The sequence below is a fragment of the Oncorhynchus mykiss genome, chromosome 13 (assembly GCF_013265735.2).
Source record: "Oncorhynchus mykiss isolate Arlee chromosome 13, USDA_OmykA_1.1, whole genome shotgun sequence".
Classification (NCBI taxonomy): Eukaryota; Metazoa; Chordata; class Actinopteri; order Salmoniformes; family Salmonidae; genus Oncorhynchus; species Oncorhynchus mykiss.
The window spans coordinates 69,878,339-69,892,582 of NC_048577.1; the positions used below are offsets into that span (position 1 = coordinate 69,878,339).

The following is a 14,244-nucleotide window of genomic DNA, read 5'->3' on the forward strand; positions in this document are numbered from 1 at the left end:
AATGTGTTGTGTAGTAGTGTGTTGTGTATCAGTTGATGTAGTAGTGTGTTGTGTAGTAATGTGTTGTGTATCAGTTGATGTAGTAGTGTGTTGTGTAGTAGTATGTTGTGTATCAGTTGATGTAGTAATGTGTTGTGTAGTAGTGTGTTGTGTATCAGTTGATGTAGTAGTATATTGTGTATCAGTTGATGTAGTAGTATGTTGTGTATCAGTTGATGTAGTAGTATGTTGTGTAGTAGTATGTTGTGTATCAGTTGATGTAGTAGTATGTTGTGTATCAGTTGATGTAGTAGTATGTTGTGTAGTAGTGTGTTGTGTAGTAATGTGTTGTGTATCAGTTGATGTAGTAGTGTGTTGTGTAGTAGTATGTTGTGTATCAGTTGATGTAGTAGTATGTTGTGTATCAGTTGATGTAGTAGTGTGTTGTGTAGCAGAGGGCCCCTACAGACAGTCCCTGTTCTCTGTGTGTTGTGTAGCAGAGGGCCCCTACAGACAGTCCCTGTTCTCTGTGTGTTGTGTAGCAGAGGGCCCCTACAGGCAGTCCCTGTTCTCTGTGTGTTGTGTAGCAGAGGGCCCCTACAGACAGTCCCTGTTCTCTGTGTGTTGTGTAGCAGAGGGCCCCTACAGACAGTCCCTGTTCTCTGTGTGTTGTGTAGTAGTGTGTTGTGTAGCAGAGGGCCCCTACAGACAGTCCCTGTTCTCTGTGTGTTGTGTAGCAGAGGGCCCCTACAGACAGTCCCTGTTCTCTGTCCATCTGAACTAAAGTAGATTTTATCATCAGCAGATTCGTTCTCAGTTCAGTAAATGTCCTTAACGCAACACAGGTACTCAACAGACAATAGTTTATTTCCCTCAATCATCCAATCCGTACTGGCTTGACATCAGTTGTCGAGGACATAAATGATTCTATACAATACCAATATCTCCATTAAAACAATAGCTAATAAATCCAATATTTAGGACATAAAGTAGTCCTATGTAACACCATCTCCATGGAAACCAAATATATATTAGATGAACAACTGCATGTATATTAAACTCCATTTCCCATGATGCCCTGGGCCCTCTCTACTTCCTGTCCAGCTTGTTGGTGGCCACCATGGCTTTGACGTCAATGGGCCTGGCAGCAACAGCTGCTGCTGCCTTCTCCTCCTCCTCCTGCTGCCACTGCAGGATGGGGCTGACGCCTGGGTTACGATTCCTCACATTGGCCTCCAACTGGGCATCACTGGAGAGGAGGGAGAGGGAAGAGAGAGAGAAGGGGCGGTGAGAGACACAGGGGGAAGAGAGAGAGAAGGGGCGGTGAGAGAGACAGAAGGGGAAGGGGTGGTGAGAGAGACAGAGAGGGGGAGAGAGAGACAGGGGGAAGAGAGAGACAGAAGGGGAAGGGGTGGTGAGAGAGACAGAGAGGGGGGAGAGAGAGACAGGGGGAAGAGAGAGACAGAAGGGGAAGGGGTGGTGAGAGAGACAGAGAGGGGGGAGAGAGAGACAGGGGGAAGAGAGACAGAGAAGGGGAAGGGGTGGTGAGAGAGACAGAGAGGGGGGAGAGAGAGACAGGGGGAAGAGAGACAGAGAAGGGGAAGGGGTGGTGAGAGAGACAGAGAGGGGGGAGAGAGAGACACGGGGAAGAGAGACAGAGAAGGGGAAGGGGTGGTGAGAGAGACAGGGGGGGGAGAGAGAGACAGAAGGGGAAGGGGTGGTGAGAGAGACAGAGAGGGGGAGAGAGAGACAGGGGGAAGAGAGAGACAGAGAAGGGGAAGTGGCGGTGAGAGAGACAGAGAGGGGGAAGAGAGAGACAGAGAAGGGGAAGAGAGAGACAGAGGGGGGGGAGAGAGACAGAGGGGGGGGGGAGAGACAGAGGGGGGAAGAGAGAGACAGAGAGGGGGAAGAGAGCGACAGAGAGGGGGAAGAGAGCGACAGAGAGGGGGAAGAGAGCGACAGAGAGGGGGAAGAGAGCGACAGAGAGGGGGAAGAGAGCGACAGAGAGGGGGAAGAGAGCGACAGAGAGGGGGAAGAGAGCGACAGAAGGGGAAGAGAGAGACAGAAGGAGCGGTGAGAGAGGCAGAAGGGGCGGTGAGAGAGAGGAGGAAGGAGAGGGGGAGAAAAGAGGTGAGTGTAGATGATCAGACTCATATTGTACATTAAGACCTCTGCTGTTGTTGAATTTCCATGATCCCCCCCAAGACCAGCTGACTGTCTCTAGTAAAAGGAGAGCGATGCAACAACACATGACACCAGCTCTATAAACTGGAGACGGCTTGGTAGAGACAGGTGAATGTTTCAGTCCAATAAACAATGATATGGTGGAGTCTTACGTGAAGACGTGGGGCGCCGGGACCAGAGCCCTCTTCTGCATGTCTTTATGGACTGGAGACTTCAGGTACCGGTAGAAGGTATCCTGGGACAGAGACAGAGGAGGGGACATTATAAAACATGTCTTTATGGACTGGTAGAAGGTATCCTGGGACAGAGACAGAGGAGGGGACATTATAAAACATGTCTTTATGGACTGGTAGAAGGTATCCTGGGACAGAGACAGAGGAGGGGACATTATAAAACATGTCTTTATGGACCGGTAGAAGGTATCCTGAGACAGAGGAGGGGACATTATAAAATGTCTTTATGGACCGGAGACTTGAGGTACCGGTAGAAGGTATCCTGGGACAGAGACAGAGGAGGGGACATTATAAAACATGTCTTTATGGACTGGTAGAAGGTATCCTGGGACAGAGACAGAGGAGGGGACATTATAAAACATGTCTTTATGGACTGGTAGAAGGTATCCTGGGACAGAGACAGAGGAGGGGACATTATAAAACATGTCTTTATGGACTGGTAGAAGGTATCCTGGGACGGAGACAGAGGAGGGGACATTATAAAACATGTCTTTATGGACTGGTAGAAGGTATCCTGGGACAGAGACAGAGGAGGGGACATTATAAAACATGTCTTTATGGACTGGTAGAAGGTATCCTGTGACAGAGACAGAGGAGGGGACATTATAAAACATGTCTTTATGGACTGGTAGAAGGTATCCTGGGACAGAGACAGAGGAGGGGACATTATAAAACATGTCTTTATGGACTGGTAGAAGGTATCCTGGGACAGAGACAGAGGAGGGGACATTATAAAACATGTCTTTATGGACTGGTAGAAGGTATCCTGGGACAGAGACAGAGGAGGGGACATTATAAAACATGTCTTTATGGACTGGTAGAAGGTATCCTGGGACAGAGACAGAGGAGGGGACATTATAAAACATGTCTTTATGGACTGGTAGAAGGTATCCTGGGACAGAGACAGAGGAGGGGACATTATAAAACATGTCTTTATGGACTGGTAGAAGGTATCCTGGGACAGAGACAGAGGAGGGGACATTATAAAACATGTCTTTATGGACTGGTAGAAGGTATCCTGGGACAGAGACAGAGGAGGGGACATTATAAAACATGTCTTTATGGACTGGTAGAAGGTATCCTGGGACAGAGACAGAGGAGGGGACATTATAAAACATGTCTTTATGGACTGGTAGAAGGTATCCTGGGACAGAGACAGAGGAGGGGACATTATAAAACATGTCTTTATGGACTGGTAGAAGGTATCCTGGGACAGAGACAGAGGAGGGGACATTATAAAACATGTCTTTATGGACTGGTAGAAGGTATCCTGGGACAGAGACAGAGGATGGGACATTATAAAACATGTCTTTATGGACTGGTAGAAGGTATCCTGGGACAGAGACAGAGGATGGGACATTATAAAACATGTCTTTATGGACTGGTAGAAGGTATCCTGGGACAGAGACAGAGGAGGGGACATTATAAAACATGTCTTTATGGACTGGTAGAAGGTATCCTGGGACAGAGACAGAGGAGGGGACATTATAAAACATGTCTTTATGGACTGGTAGAAGGTATCCTGGGACAGAGACAGAGGAGGGGACATTATAAAACATGTCTTTATGGACTGGTAGAAGGTATCCTGGGACAGAGACAGAGGAGGGGACAGTATAAAACATGTCTTTATGGACTGGTAGAAGGTATCCTGGGACAGAGACAGAGGAGGGGACATTATAAAACATGTCTTTATGGACTGGTAGAAGGTATCCTGGGACAGAGACAGAGGAGGGGACATTATAAAACATGTCTTTATGGACTGGTAGAAGGTATCCTGGGACAGAGACAGAGGAGGGGACATTATAAAACATGTCTTTATGGACTGATAGAAGGTATCCTGGGACAGAGACAGAGGAGGGGACATTATACACAAATACTTCTTAGTTACGACAAACTTTTGAGTTGAGATTCCTCATTCTGACGTTCTGAAACGGACGTGCGTCACGACACATAACTTCATATTATCCTGCTCTGTGTACTGTGTGTTTAGTTGTGTTACAGAGGTAGTTCAGTGAACAAGCCTGACCCCTCTGTTAGGAGGGACTAACTCTACACACACACACACCTTCTTCATGAGCAGGAAGATGTGTGTCTGGGCAGCGTCCAGCACGTAGCGGTGAGGAACAACCAGACCCTTCACTGTCAGCCCCATGGTACGACCATCGATGTTGATCCATCGAGGAGCTCCAGGCTTCAGAAAGGTGCTACACACACACACACACACATACACACACACACACGCAGACACACACAGATATACACACACACAGATACACACACACAGATACACACACACACACACAGAGGTTAAAAACCAAGAAGCAACTCTTTCTGTCACACACACACACACACAGATACACACACACACACACACACAGAGAGGTTAAGGTTCTCTCTGTCTCACACACAGAGGTTAAGGTTCTCTCTGTCTCAGACACAGAGGTTAAGGTTATCTCTGTCTCACACACAGAGGTTAAGGTTCTCTCTGTCTCACACACAGAGGTTAAGGTTCTCTCTGTCTCACACACAGAGGTTAAGGTTCTCTTTGTCTCACACATTCTCCAGTGTAACTCACTTGAAGATGAACTGGGATTTCTCTGGTATGGCAGACGCTGCTCCCCACCTCATCTCCTCAGCTGCCTCGTAGAACGCCATGTTCTCCGCTGCACACACACACACACACACACACACACACACACACACACACACACACAGTTGAGCTGCATACCACAGCATGCAAGGTAAACCGTAGGGTGCATCCTAAATGAAATGGCTCCCTATTCCCTAGTGCACTACATAGGGTTCCATTTGGGATGAACCTTTCCTCCCTTGTGTCCTCTGTTGGAGGAACTATTAATGTTTGAGGAGGCAAGGAAAGAGGACACAAGGATTTGAGGAAAAACGAATTGAGGAAACGATGTGTTTTTAATTTTTTTTATTGAACCTTTATTTAACAAGGCAAGCCAGTTAAGAACACATTCTTATTTACAATGACGGCCCACCCCTACCCCGGCCTAACCCTACCCCGGCCTAACCCTACCCCGGCCTAACCCTACCCCGGCCTAACCCTACCCCGGCCAAACCCTACCCCGGCCTAACCCTACCCCGGCCAAACCCTACCCCGGCCTACCCCTACCCCGGCCTAACCCTACCCCGGCCTAACCCTACCCCGGCCAAACCCTACCCCGGCCTAACCCTACCCCGGCCTAACCCTACCCCGGCCTAACCCTACCCCGGCCTAACCCTACCCCTAACCCTACCCCGGCCTAACCCTACCCCGGCCTAACCCTACCCCGGCCAAACCCTACCCCGGCCTACCCCTACCCCGGCCTAACCCTACCCCGGCCTAACCCTACCCCGGCCAAACCCTACCCCGGCCTAACCCTACCCCGGCCAAACCCTACCCCGGCCAAACCCTAACCCGGACGACGCTGGGTCAATTGTGCGCCTCCCGATCAAGGTCGGTTGTGAAACAGCCCAGGATCGAACCAGGGTCTGTAGCGCCGCCTTTAGCACTGAGATACAGTGCCTTAGACCGCTCTGCCACTCGGGAGCGATTTGACCTCTGACCTCATTAGGGCTTGTGTAAGGAAAAAGTATGTGTGTGTGTGTGTACTGACCACTGTGCTCCTTCTTGAGGAAGAGCTTGAAGTCGACTCTGCCTCGTGGGTCACTGATCAGCTCCCAGAAGCTCAAGACCCAACGCTCCACACTCAACTTAGTGGGGATGTCCACACTGATGAAGAGAGAGAGAGAGGGGGGAGAGAGGGGAGGGGGGGAGAGAGAGAGGGAGAGATGGGGAAGAGAGAGAGAGAGAGATGGGGAAGAGAAGAGAGAGAGATGGGGAAGAGAGAGAGAGAGATGGGGAAGAGAAGAGAGAGAGATGGGGAGGAGAGAGAGAGAGATGGGGAGGAGAGAGAGAGAGATGGGGAAGAGAAGAGAGAGAGATGGGGAAGAGAGAGAGAGAGATGGGGAAGAGAGAGAGATGGGGAGGAGAGAGAGAGATGGGGAGGAGAGAGAGAGATGGGGAAGAGAGAGAGAGATGGGGAAGAGAGAGAGAGAGATGGGGAAGAGAGAGAGAGAGATGGGGAAGAGAGAGAGAGATGGGGAGGAGAGAGAGAGATGGGGAAGAGAGAGAGAGATGGGGAAGAGAGAGAGAGATGGGGAAGAGAGAGAGAGATGGGGAAGAGAGAGAGAGATGGGGAAGAGAGAGAGAGAGAGATGGGGAAGAGAGAGAGAGATGGGGAGGAGAGAGGGATTCTAATGAAATCATCATGATCTTCAATCAAGACTTTGATCAGTAGAATCATGTGTATTTCTACTGATCCGGAACAAAACTATGCACCTGAGTTCAGTTGCCAGAAATTACCTTCTTGAGTTGAGTTGCCAGAACTCATCACTGTCCGTTATCCAAGGGTTACTGGGGACAGGGGTTGTCAGGAACGGGTCGTGATTGTGGTGGGTTGTCACGAACTTGACAAAGCTGAGGAGAACAGAGGGGACATAAACGCTGTGAATCTCCATCATACGTTGTCGTCCCAAAAATAATCATTTTTACAATAAAACAACTTCTCTCGTTATACTGTAACGTTGGGGTTTAGTTTGGACGGGGTTTACATTTCTGAACACAATATTAATGTTGCTGGTGTCAGTCAGTCAGTCAGTCATTCAGGCAATCAATTCATCAAATGACCACACACAAACACAACCTATCAATGAATGAATGAATGTGTGAAGTGTATTGAGAAGGACTTACGCTGTGAGGGACACAGACGATTTGACAGCTGACCTCATTAGGGCTTGTGTAAGGAAAATGTTCTGGGGAGCAGGAGAGAGGAGAGGAGAGAGGGAGATAAGGAGGAGGAAGAGAGGATAGAGGGAGATAAATAAGGAGGAGAGGGGGATAAATAAGGAGGAGGAGAGAGGAGAGGAGAGAGGGGGATAAATAAGGAGGAGGAGAGAGGAGAGGAGAGAGGGGGATAAATAAGGAGGAGGAGAGAGGAGAGGAGAGAGGGGGATAAATAAGGAGGAGGAGAGAGGAGAGGATAGAGGGGGATAAATAAGGAGGAGGAGAGGAGAGGATAGAGGGGGATAAATGAGGAGGAGGAGAGGATAGAGGGGGATAAATAAGGAGGAGGAGAGGATAGAGGGGAATAAATAAGGAGGAGGAGAGGATAGAGGGGGATAAATAAGGAGGAGGAGAGGATAGAGGGGGATAAATAAGGAGGAGGAGAGAGGAGAGGATAGAGGGGGATAAATAAGGAGGAGGAGAGAGGAGAGGAGAGAGGGGGATAAATAAGGAGGAGGAGAGAGGAGAGGAGAGAGGGGGATAAATAAGGAGGAGGAGAGAGGAGAGGATAGAGGGGGATAAATAAGGAGGAGGAGAGGAGAGGATAGAGGGGGATAAATGAGGAGGAGGAGAGGATAGAGGGGGATAAATAAGGAGGAGGAGAGGATAGAGGGGAATAAATAAGGAGGAGGAGAGGATAGAGGGGGATAAATAAGGAGGAGGAGAGGATAGAGTGGGATAAATAAGGAGGAGGAGAGAGGAGAGGATAGAGGGGGATAAATAAGGAGGAGGAGAGAGGAGAGGAGAGAGGGGGATAAATAAGGAGGAGGAGAGGATAGAGGGGGATAAATAAGGAGGAGGAGAGAGGAGAGGATAGAGGGGGATAAATAAGGAGGAGGAGAGAGGAGAGGAGAGAGGGGGATAAATAAGGAGGAGGAGAGAGGAGAGGAGAGAGGGGGATAAATAAGGAGGAGGAGAGAGGAGAGGATAGAGGGGGATAAATAAGGAGGAGGAGAGGAGAGGATAGAGGGGGATAAATGAGGAGGAGGAGAGGATAGAGGGGGATAAATAAGGAGGAGGAGAGGATAGAGGGGAATAAATAAGGAGGAGGAGAGGATAGAGGGGGATAAATAAGGAGGAGGAGAGGATAGAGGGGGATAAATAAGGAGGAGGAGAGGATAGAGGGGGATAAATGAGGAGGAGGAGAGGATAGAGGGGGATAAATAAGGAGGAGGAGAGGATAGAGGGGATAAATAAGGAGGAGGAGAGGATAGAGGGGGATAAATAAGGAGGAGGAGAGGATAGAGGGGGATAAATGAGGAGGAGGAGAGGATAGAGGGGATAAATAAGGAGGAGGAGAGGAGAGGATAGAGGGGGATAAATGAGGAGGAGGAGAGGATAGAGGGGGATAAATAAGGAGGAGGAGAGGATAGAGGGGAATAAATAAGGAGGAGGAGAGGATAGAGGGGATAAATAAGGAGGAGGAGAGGATAGAGGGGGATAAATAAGGAGGAGGAGAGGAGAGGATAGAGGGGGATAAATGAGGAGGAGGAGAGGATAGAGGGAGATAAATAAGGAGGAGGAGAGGAGAGGATAGAGGGGGATAAATAAGGAGGAGGAGAGGAGAGGATAGAGGGGGATAAATAAGGAGGAGGAGAGGAGAGGATAGAGGGGGATAAATGAGGAGGAGGAGAGGATAGAGGGGGATAAATAAGGAGGAGGAGAGGAGAGGATAGAGGGGGATAAATAAGGAGGAGGAGAGGATAGAGGGGGATAAATAAGGAGGAGGAGAGGATAGAGGGGGATAAATAAGGAGGAGGAGAGGATAGAGGGGGATAAATAAGGAGGAGGAGAAGATAGAGGGGGATAAATGAGGAGGAGGAGAGGATAGAGGGGGTTAAATAAGGAGGAGGAGAGGATAGAGGGGGATAAATAAGGAGGAGGAGAGGATAGAGGGGGATAAATAAGGAGGAGGAGAGGAGAGGATAGAGGGGGATAAATGAGGAGGAGGAGGAGAGGAGAGGATAGAGGGGGATAAATGAGGAGGAGGAGAGGATAGAGGGGATAAATAAGGAGGAGGAGAGGATAGAGGGGGATAAATAAGTAGGAGGAGAGGAGAGGATAGAGGGGGATAAATGAGGAAGAGGAGAGGATAGAGGGGATAAATAAGGAGGAGGAGAGGATAGAGGGGGATAAATAAGGAGGAGGAGAGGATAGAGGGGAATTAATAAGGAGGAGGAGAGGATAGAGGGGATAAATAAGGAGGAGGAGAGGAGAGGATAGAGGGGGATAAATGAGGAGGAGGAGAGGATAGAGGGGGATAAATAAGGAGGAGGAGAGGATAGAGGGAGATAAATAAGGAGGAGGAGAGAGGAGAGAGGGGGATAAATAAGGAGGAGGAGAGGATAGAGGGGGATAAATAAGGAGGAGGAGAGGATAGAGGGGATAAATAAGGAGGAGGAGAGGATAGAGGGGGATAAATAAGGAGGAGGAGAGGATAGAGGGGGATAAATAAGGAGGAGAGGAGGAAATAAGGAGGAGGAGAGAGAAGAGAGGAAATTAGGATGAGGAGGAGGAGGAGAGAGAAGAGAGACGAGAAGAAGGAAAGAGGAGTGAATGAGAGAAGGAAAGAGAAGAGAGGAAGGGGAGAGGAGGAAGGATAGGAAGGTGAGGAGAGGAAGGAGAGAAGAGCGGAGAGGAAGGGGAGAGGAGAGCGGAGAGGAAGGGGAGAGGAGAGAGGAGAGGAATGGGAGAAGAGAGGAGAGGAAGGAGAGAAGAGAGGAGAGGAAGGAGAGGAAGGGGAGAGGAGAGGAAGAGGAGAGGAAGGGGAGAGGAGAGGAAGAGGAGAAGAAAGGAGAGGAAGAGGAGATACATGATATGTCTGTAATTTCTGTACTTAAATCTATTTTCTACACCAACACATAAACTTGAGTGCATTGGGTTATTCAGGTATTCCAGTGCAGAAGTATGTCTGATGTCTTACGGTTCTCCTGACCACGTCGAAGGTCAACACCTGAAAACCCACGAGAGAAGAACAGCTTGTTATTACAGGCAGAGCTCTTCTGATCCACTGCTATCTAAAGTCACAACTAACGCACTCTCACACACACAATCCCTCTCAAAAGCAGGCTATACCACAGTCACAGGCTACAACACAGTCACAGGCTACAGTACAGTCACAGGCTACAACACAGTCACAGGCTACAGTACAGTCACAGAATACACCACAGTCACAGGCTACAACACAGTCACAGGCTACAGTACAGTCACAGGCTACAACACAGTCACAGGCTACAACACAGTCACAGGCTACAACACAGTCACAGGCTACAGCACAGTCACAGGCTACAGTACAGTCACAGAATACACCACAGTCACAGGCTACAACACAGTCACAGGCTACAACACAGTCACAGGCTACAGTACAGTCACAGGCTACAACACAGTCACAGGCTACAACACAGTCACAGGCTACAACACAGTCACAGGCTACAGCACAGTCACAGGCTACAGTACAGTCACAGAATACACCACAGTCACAGGCTACAACACAGTCACAGGCTACAGTACAGTCACAGGCTATACCACAGTCACAGGCTACACCACAGTCACAGGCTACAACACAGTCACAGGCTACAGCACAGTCACAGGCTACAGTACAGTCACAGGCTACACCACAGTCACAGGCTACAGTACAGTCACAGGCTATACCACAGTCACAGGCTACACCACAGTCACAGGCTACTTACACCACAGTCACAGACTACACCACAGTCACAGACTACACCACAGTCACACTATACCACAGTCACACTATAACCACAGTCACACTACACCACAGTCACAGACTATACCACAGTCACAGACTACACCACAGTCACAGACTACACCACAGTCACAGGCTACACCACAGTCACAGACTATACCACAGTCACAGGCTACACCACAGTCACACTACACCACAGTCACAGACTACACCACAGTCACACTATACCACAGTCACACTACACCACAGTCACACTATACCACAGTCACACTACACCACAGTCACAGACTATACCACAGTCACAGGCTACACCACAGTCACACTACACCACAGTCACAGACTACACCACAGTCACACTATACCACAGTCACACTACACCACAGTCACAGACCACACCACAGTCACACTACACCACAGTCACAGACTACACCACAGTCACAGACTATACCACAGTCACACTATACCACAGTCACAGACTATACCACAGTCACAGGCTACACCACAGTCACAGGCTACAACACAAGAAGATAAATCTGCATGGTAAGGCAGAAAGAGTGTGTGTGTGTGTGTGTGTGTGTGTGTGTGTGTGTGTGTGTGTGTGTGTGTGTGTGTGTGTGTGTGTGTAAACAATCCTCTCGACAACAGGTGAAGGATGTGATGGAATAGAATCTGAAGGAAGAGACGACAGAACAAACAGTCAAATGAAGAGCAGAGAAAGAGAGAGAAAATACAAACCCCTCCAACCCAAAAAGGCCTGTGCTGTTGAAATCTTTGACTATGTACAGACTCAGTGAGCACAGCCCTGCTATTGAGAAAGGCCGCCATAGGCAGACATGGCTTTCAAGAGAAGACAGGCTATGTGCTCACTGCCCACAAAATGAGGTGGAAACTGAGCTGCACTTCCTAACCTCCTGCCCAATGTATGACCACATTAGAGAGACATATTTCCCTCAGATTACACAGATCCACAAAGAATTCGAAAACAAATCCAATGTTGATAAACTCCCATATCTACTGGGTGAAATTCCACAGTGTGCCATCACAGCAGCAAGATTTGTGACCTGTTGCCACAAGAAAAGGGCAACCAGTGAAGAACATTGTAAATACAACCCATATTTATGTTTATTTATTTTCCCTTTTGTACTTTAACAATTTGCACATAATATGACATTTGTAATGTCTTTATTAGTTTGGAACGTCTGTGAGTGTAATGTTTACTGTTCATTTTTATTGTTTATTTCACTTTTGTTTATCATCTACTTCACTTTCTTTGGCAATGTAAACACTTTCCCATGCCAATAAAGCCCCTTAATTTGAAATTGAGAGGTAGAGAAGTAGAGAGAGAGACATTGCTTTGGCAATGTTAACATATGTTTCCCATGCCAATAAAGCCCCTTGAATTAAATTGAGAGAGAGGTAGAAAAAAAAGAGAGAGAGAGAGAACTGTAGTCTAGTAGCCTCTCTAGAGTGAGAGGTAGAGAAGTAGAGAGAGAGAACTGTAGTCTAGTAGCCTCTCTAGAGTGAGAGGTAGAGAAGTAGAGAGAGAGAACTGTAGTCTAGTAGAGAGAACTGTAGTCTAGTAGAGAGAGCTGTAGTCTAGTAGAGAGAACTGTAGTCTAGTAGAGAGAACTGTAGTCTAGTAGAGAGAACTGTAGTCTAGTAGAGAGAGAGAACTGTAGTCTAGTAGAGATAACTGTAGTATAGTAGAGAGAGAGAGAACTGTAGTCTAGTAGAGAGAGAGAACTGTAGTCTAGTAGAGATAACTGTAGTCTAGTAGAGAGAGAGAACTGTAGTCTAATAGAGAGAACTGTAGTCTAGTAGAGAGAGAGAACTGTAGTCTAGTAGAGATAACTGTAGTCTAGTAGAGAGAGAGAACTGTAGTCTAGTAGAGAGAGAGAACTGTAGTCTAGTAGAGAGAGAGAACTGTAGTCTAGTAGAGAGAACTGTAGTCTAGTAGAGAGAACTGTAGTCTAGTAGAGAGAGAGAACTGTAGTCTAGTAGAGAACTGTAGTCTAGTAGAGAGAGAGAACTGTAGTCTAGTAGAGATAACTGTAGTCTAGTAGAGAGAGAGAACTGTAGTCTAATAGAGAGAACTGTAGTCTAGTAGAGAGAACTGTAGTCTAGTAGAGAGAACTGTAGTCTAGTAGAGAGAGAGAACTGTAGTCTAGTAGAGAGAGAGAACTGTAGTCTAGTAGAGAGAGAGAACTGTAGTCTAGTAGAGAGAGAGAACTGTAGTCTAGTAGAGAGAACTGTAGTCTAGTAGAGAGAGAGAACTGTAGTCTAGTAGAGAGAGAGAACTGTAGTCTAGTAGAGAGAGAGAACTGTAGTCTAGTAGAGAGAGAGAGAGAACTGTAGTCTAGTAGAGAGAGAGAACTGTAGTCTAGTAGAGAGAGAGAACTGTAGTCTAGTAGAGAGAGAGAACTGTAGTCTAGTAGAGAGAGAGAACTGTAGTCTAGTAGAGAGAGAGAACTGTAGTCTAGTAGAGAGAGAGAACTGTAGTCTAGTAGAGAGAACTGTAGTCTAGTAGAGAGAACTGTAGTCTAGTAGAGAGAGAGAGAACTGTAGTCTAGTAGAGAGAACTGTAGTCTAGTAGAGAGAGAGAGATAACTGTAGTCTAGTAGAGAGAGAGAGAGAACTGTAGTCTAGTAGAGAGAGAGAGAGAACTGTAGTCTAGTAGATAGAGAGAGAAAACTGTAGTCTAGTAGAGAGAGAGAACTGTAGTCTAGTAGAGAGAGAGAACTGTAGTCTAGTAGAGAGAACTGTAGTCTAGTAGAGAGAACTGTAGTCTAGTAGAGAGAACTGTAGTCTAGTAGAGAGAGAGAGAGAGAGAGAGAACTGTACTATAGTAGAGAGAGAGAGAACTGTAGTCTAGTAGAGATAACTGTAGTCTAGTAGAGAGAGAGAGAACTGTAGTCTAGTAGAGAGAGAGAGAGAACTGTAGTCTAGTAGAGAGAGAGAGAGAGAGAGAACTGTAGTCTAGTAGAGATAACTGTAGTCTAGTACAGAGAGAGAGAGAGAGGGAGAGAGAGAGAGAGAACTGTAGTCTAGTAGAGATAACTGTAGTCTAGTAGAGAGAGAGAGAGAACTGTAGTCTAGTAGAGAGAGAGAGCGAACTGTAGTCTAGTAGAGAGAGAGAGAGAGAGAGAGAGAGAGAGAGAGAACTGTAGTCTAGTAGCCTCCCTGCTAATCCTCAGTAATGTTCTTAGAGCTCTGAGAAGCAGGTGGTTCACTCTCTCTGTCTTCTCTCTCAACTTTCCCTTCACTCTCTCTCTCTTTCTCCTCTCTCTCAACTT

At 47.6% G+C, this 14,244-nt stretch overlaps 1 protein-coding gene across 3 annotated transcripts in view; it reads right to left on the minus strand.

The window, feature by feature from the left end:
- Positions 1 to 345: 345 nt before the first annotated feature.
- Positions 346 to 14,244, minus strand: part of LOC118938364 (regulator of G-protein signaling 9-like) — a 30,712-nt gene continuing 16,813 nt past the window's right edge. Inside the window, exons 9-16 of one of the 3 annotated variants that reach the window (XM_036942029.1) lie at positions 10,169 to 10,198; positions 7,153 to 7,214; positions 6,766 to 6,879; positions 6,017 to 6,132; positions 4,972 to 5,059; positions 4,462 to 4,600; positions 2,316 to 2,398; positions 346 to 1,228 (exon numbers count right to left, since the gene is read on the minus strand). In XM_036942029.1, coding sequence (XP_036797924.1) covers positions 1,069 to 1,228; positions 2,316 to 2,398; positions 4,462 to 4,600; positions 4,972 to 5,059; positions 6,017 to 6,132; positions 6,766 to 6,879; positions 7,153 to 7,214; positions 10,169 to 10,198 — 792 coding nt within the window. In that variant the 3' untranslated portion in view covers positions 346 to 1,068. Of the gene's footprint in view, positions 1,229 to 2,315; positions 2,399 to 2,607; positions 2,659 to 4,461; positions 4,601 to 4,971; positions 5,060 to 6,016; positions 6,133 to 6,765; positions 6,880 to 7,152; positions 7,215 to 10,168; positions 10,199 to 14,244 lie in introns of those variants that run through there. The other 2 variants (XM_036942028.1, XM_036942030.1) reach the window with 2 other exon arrangements.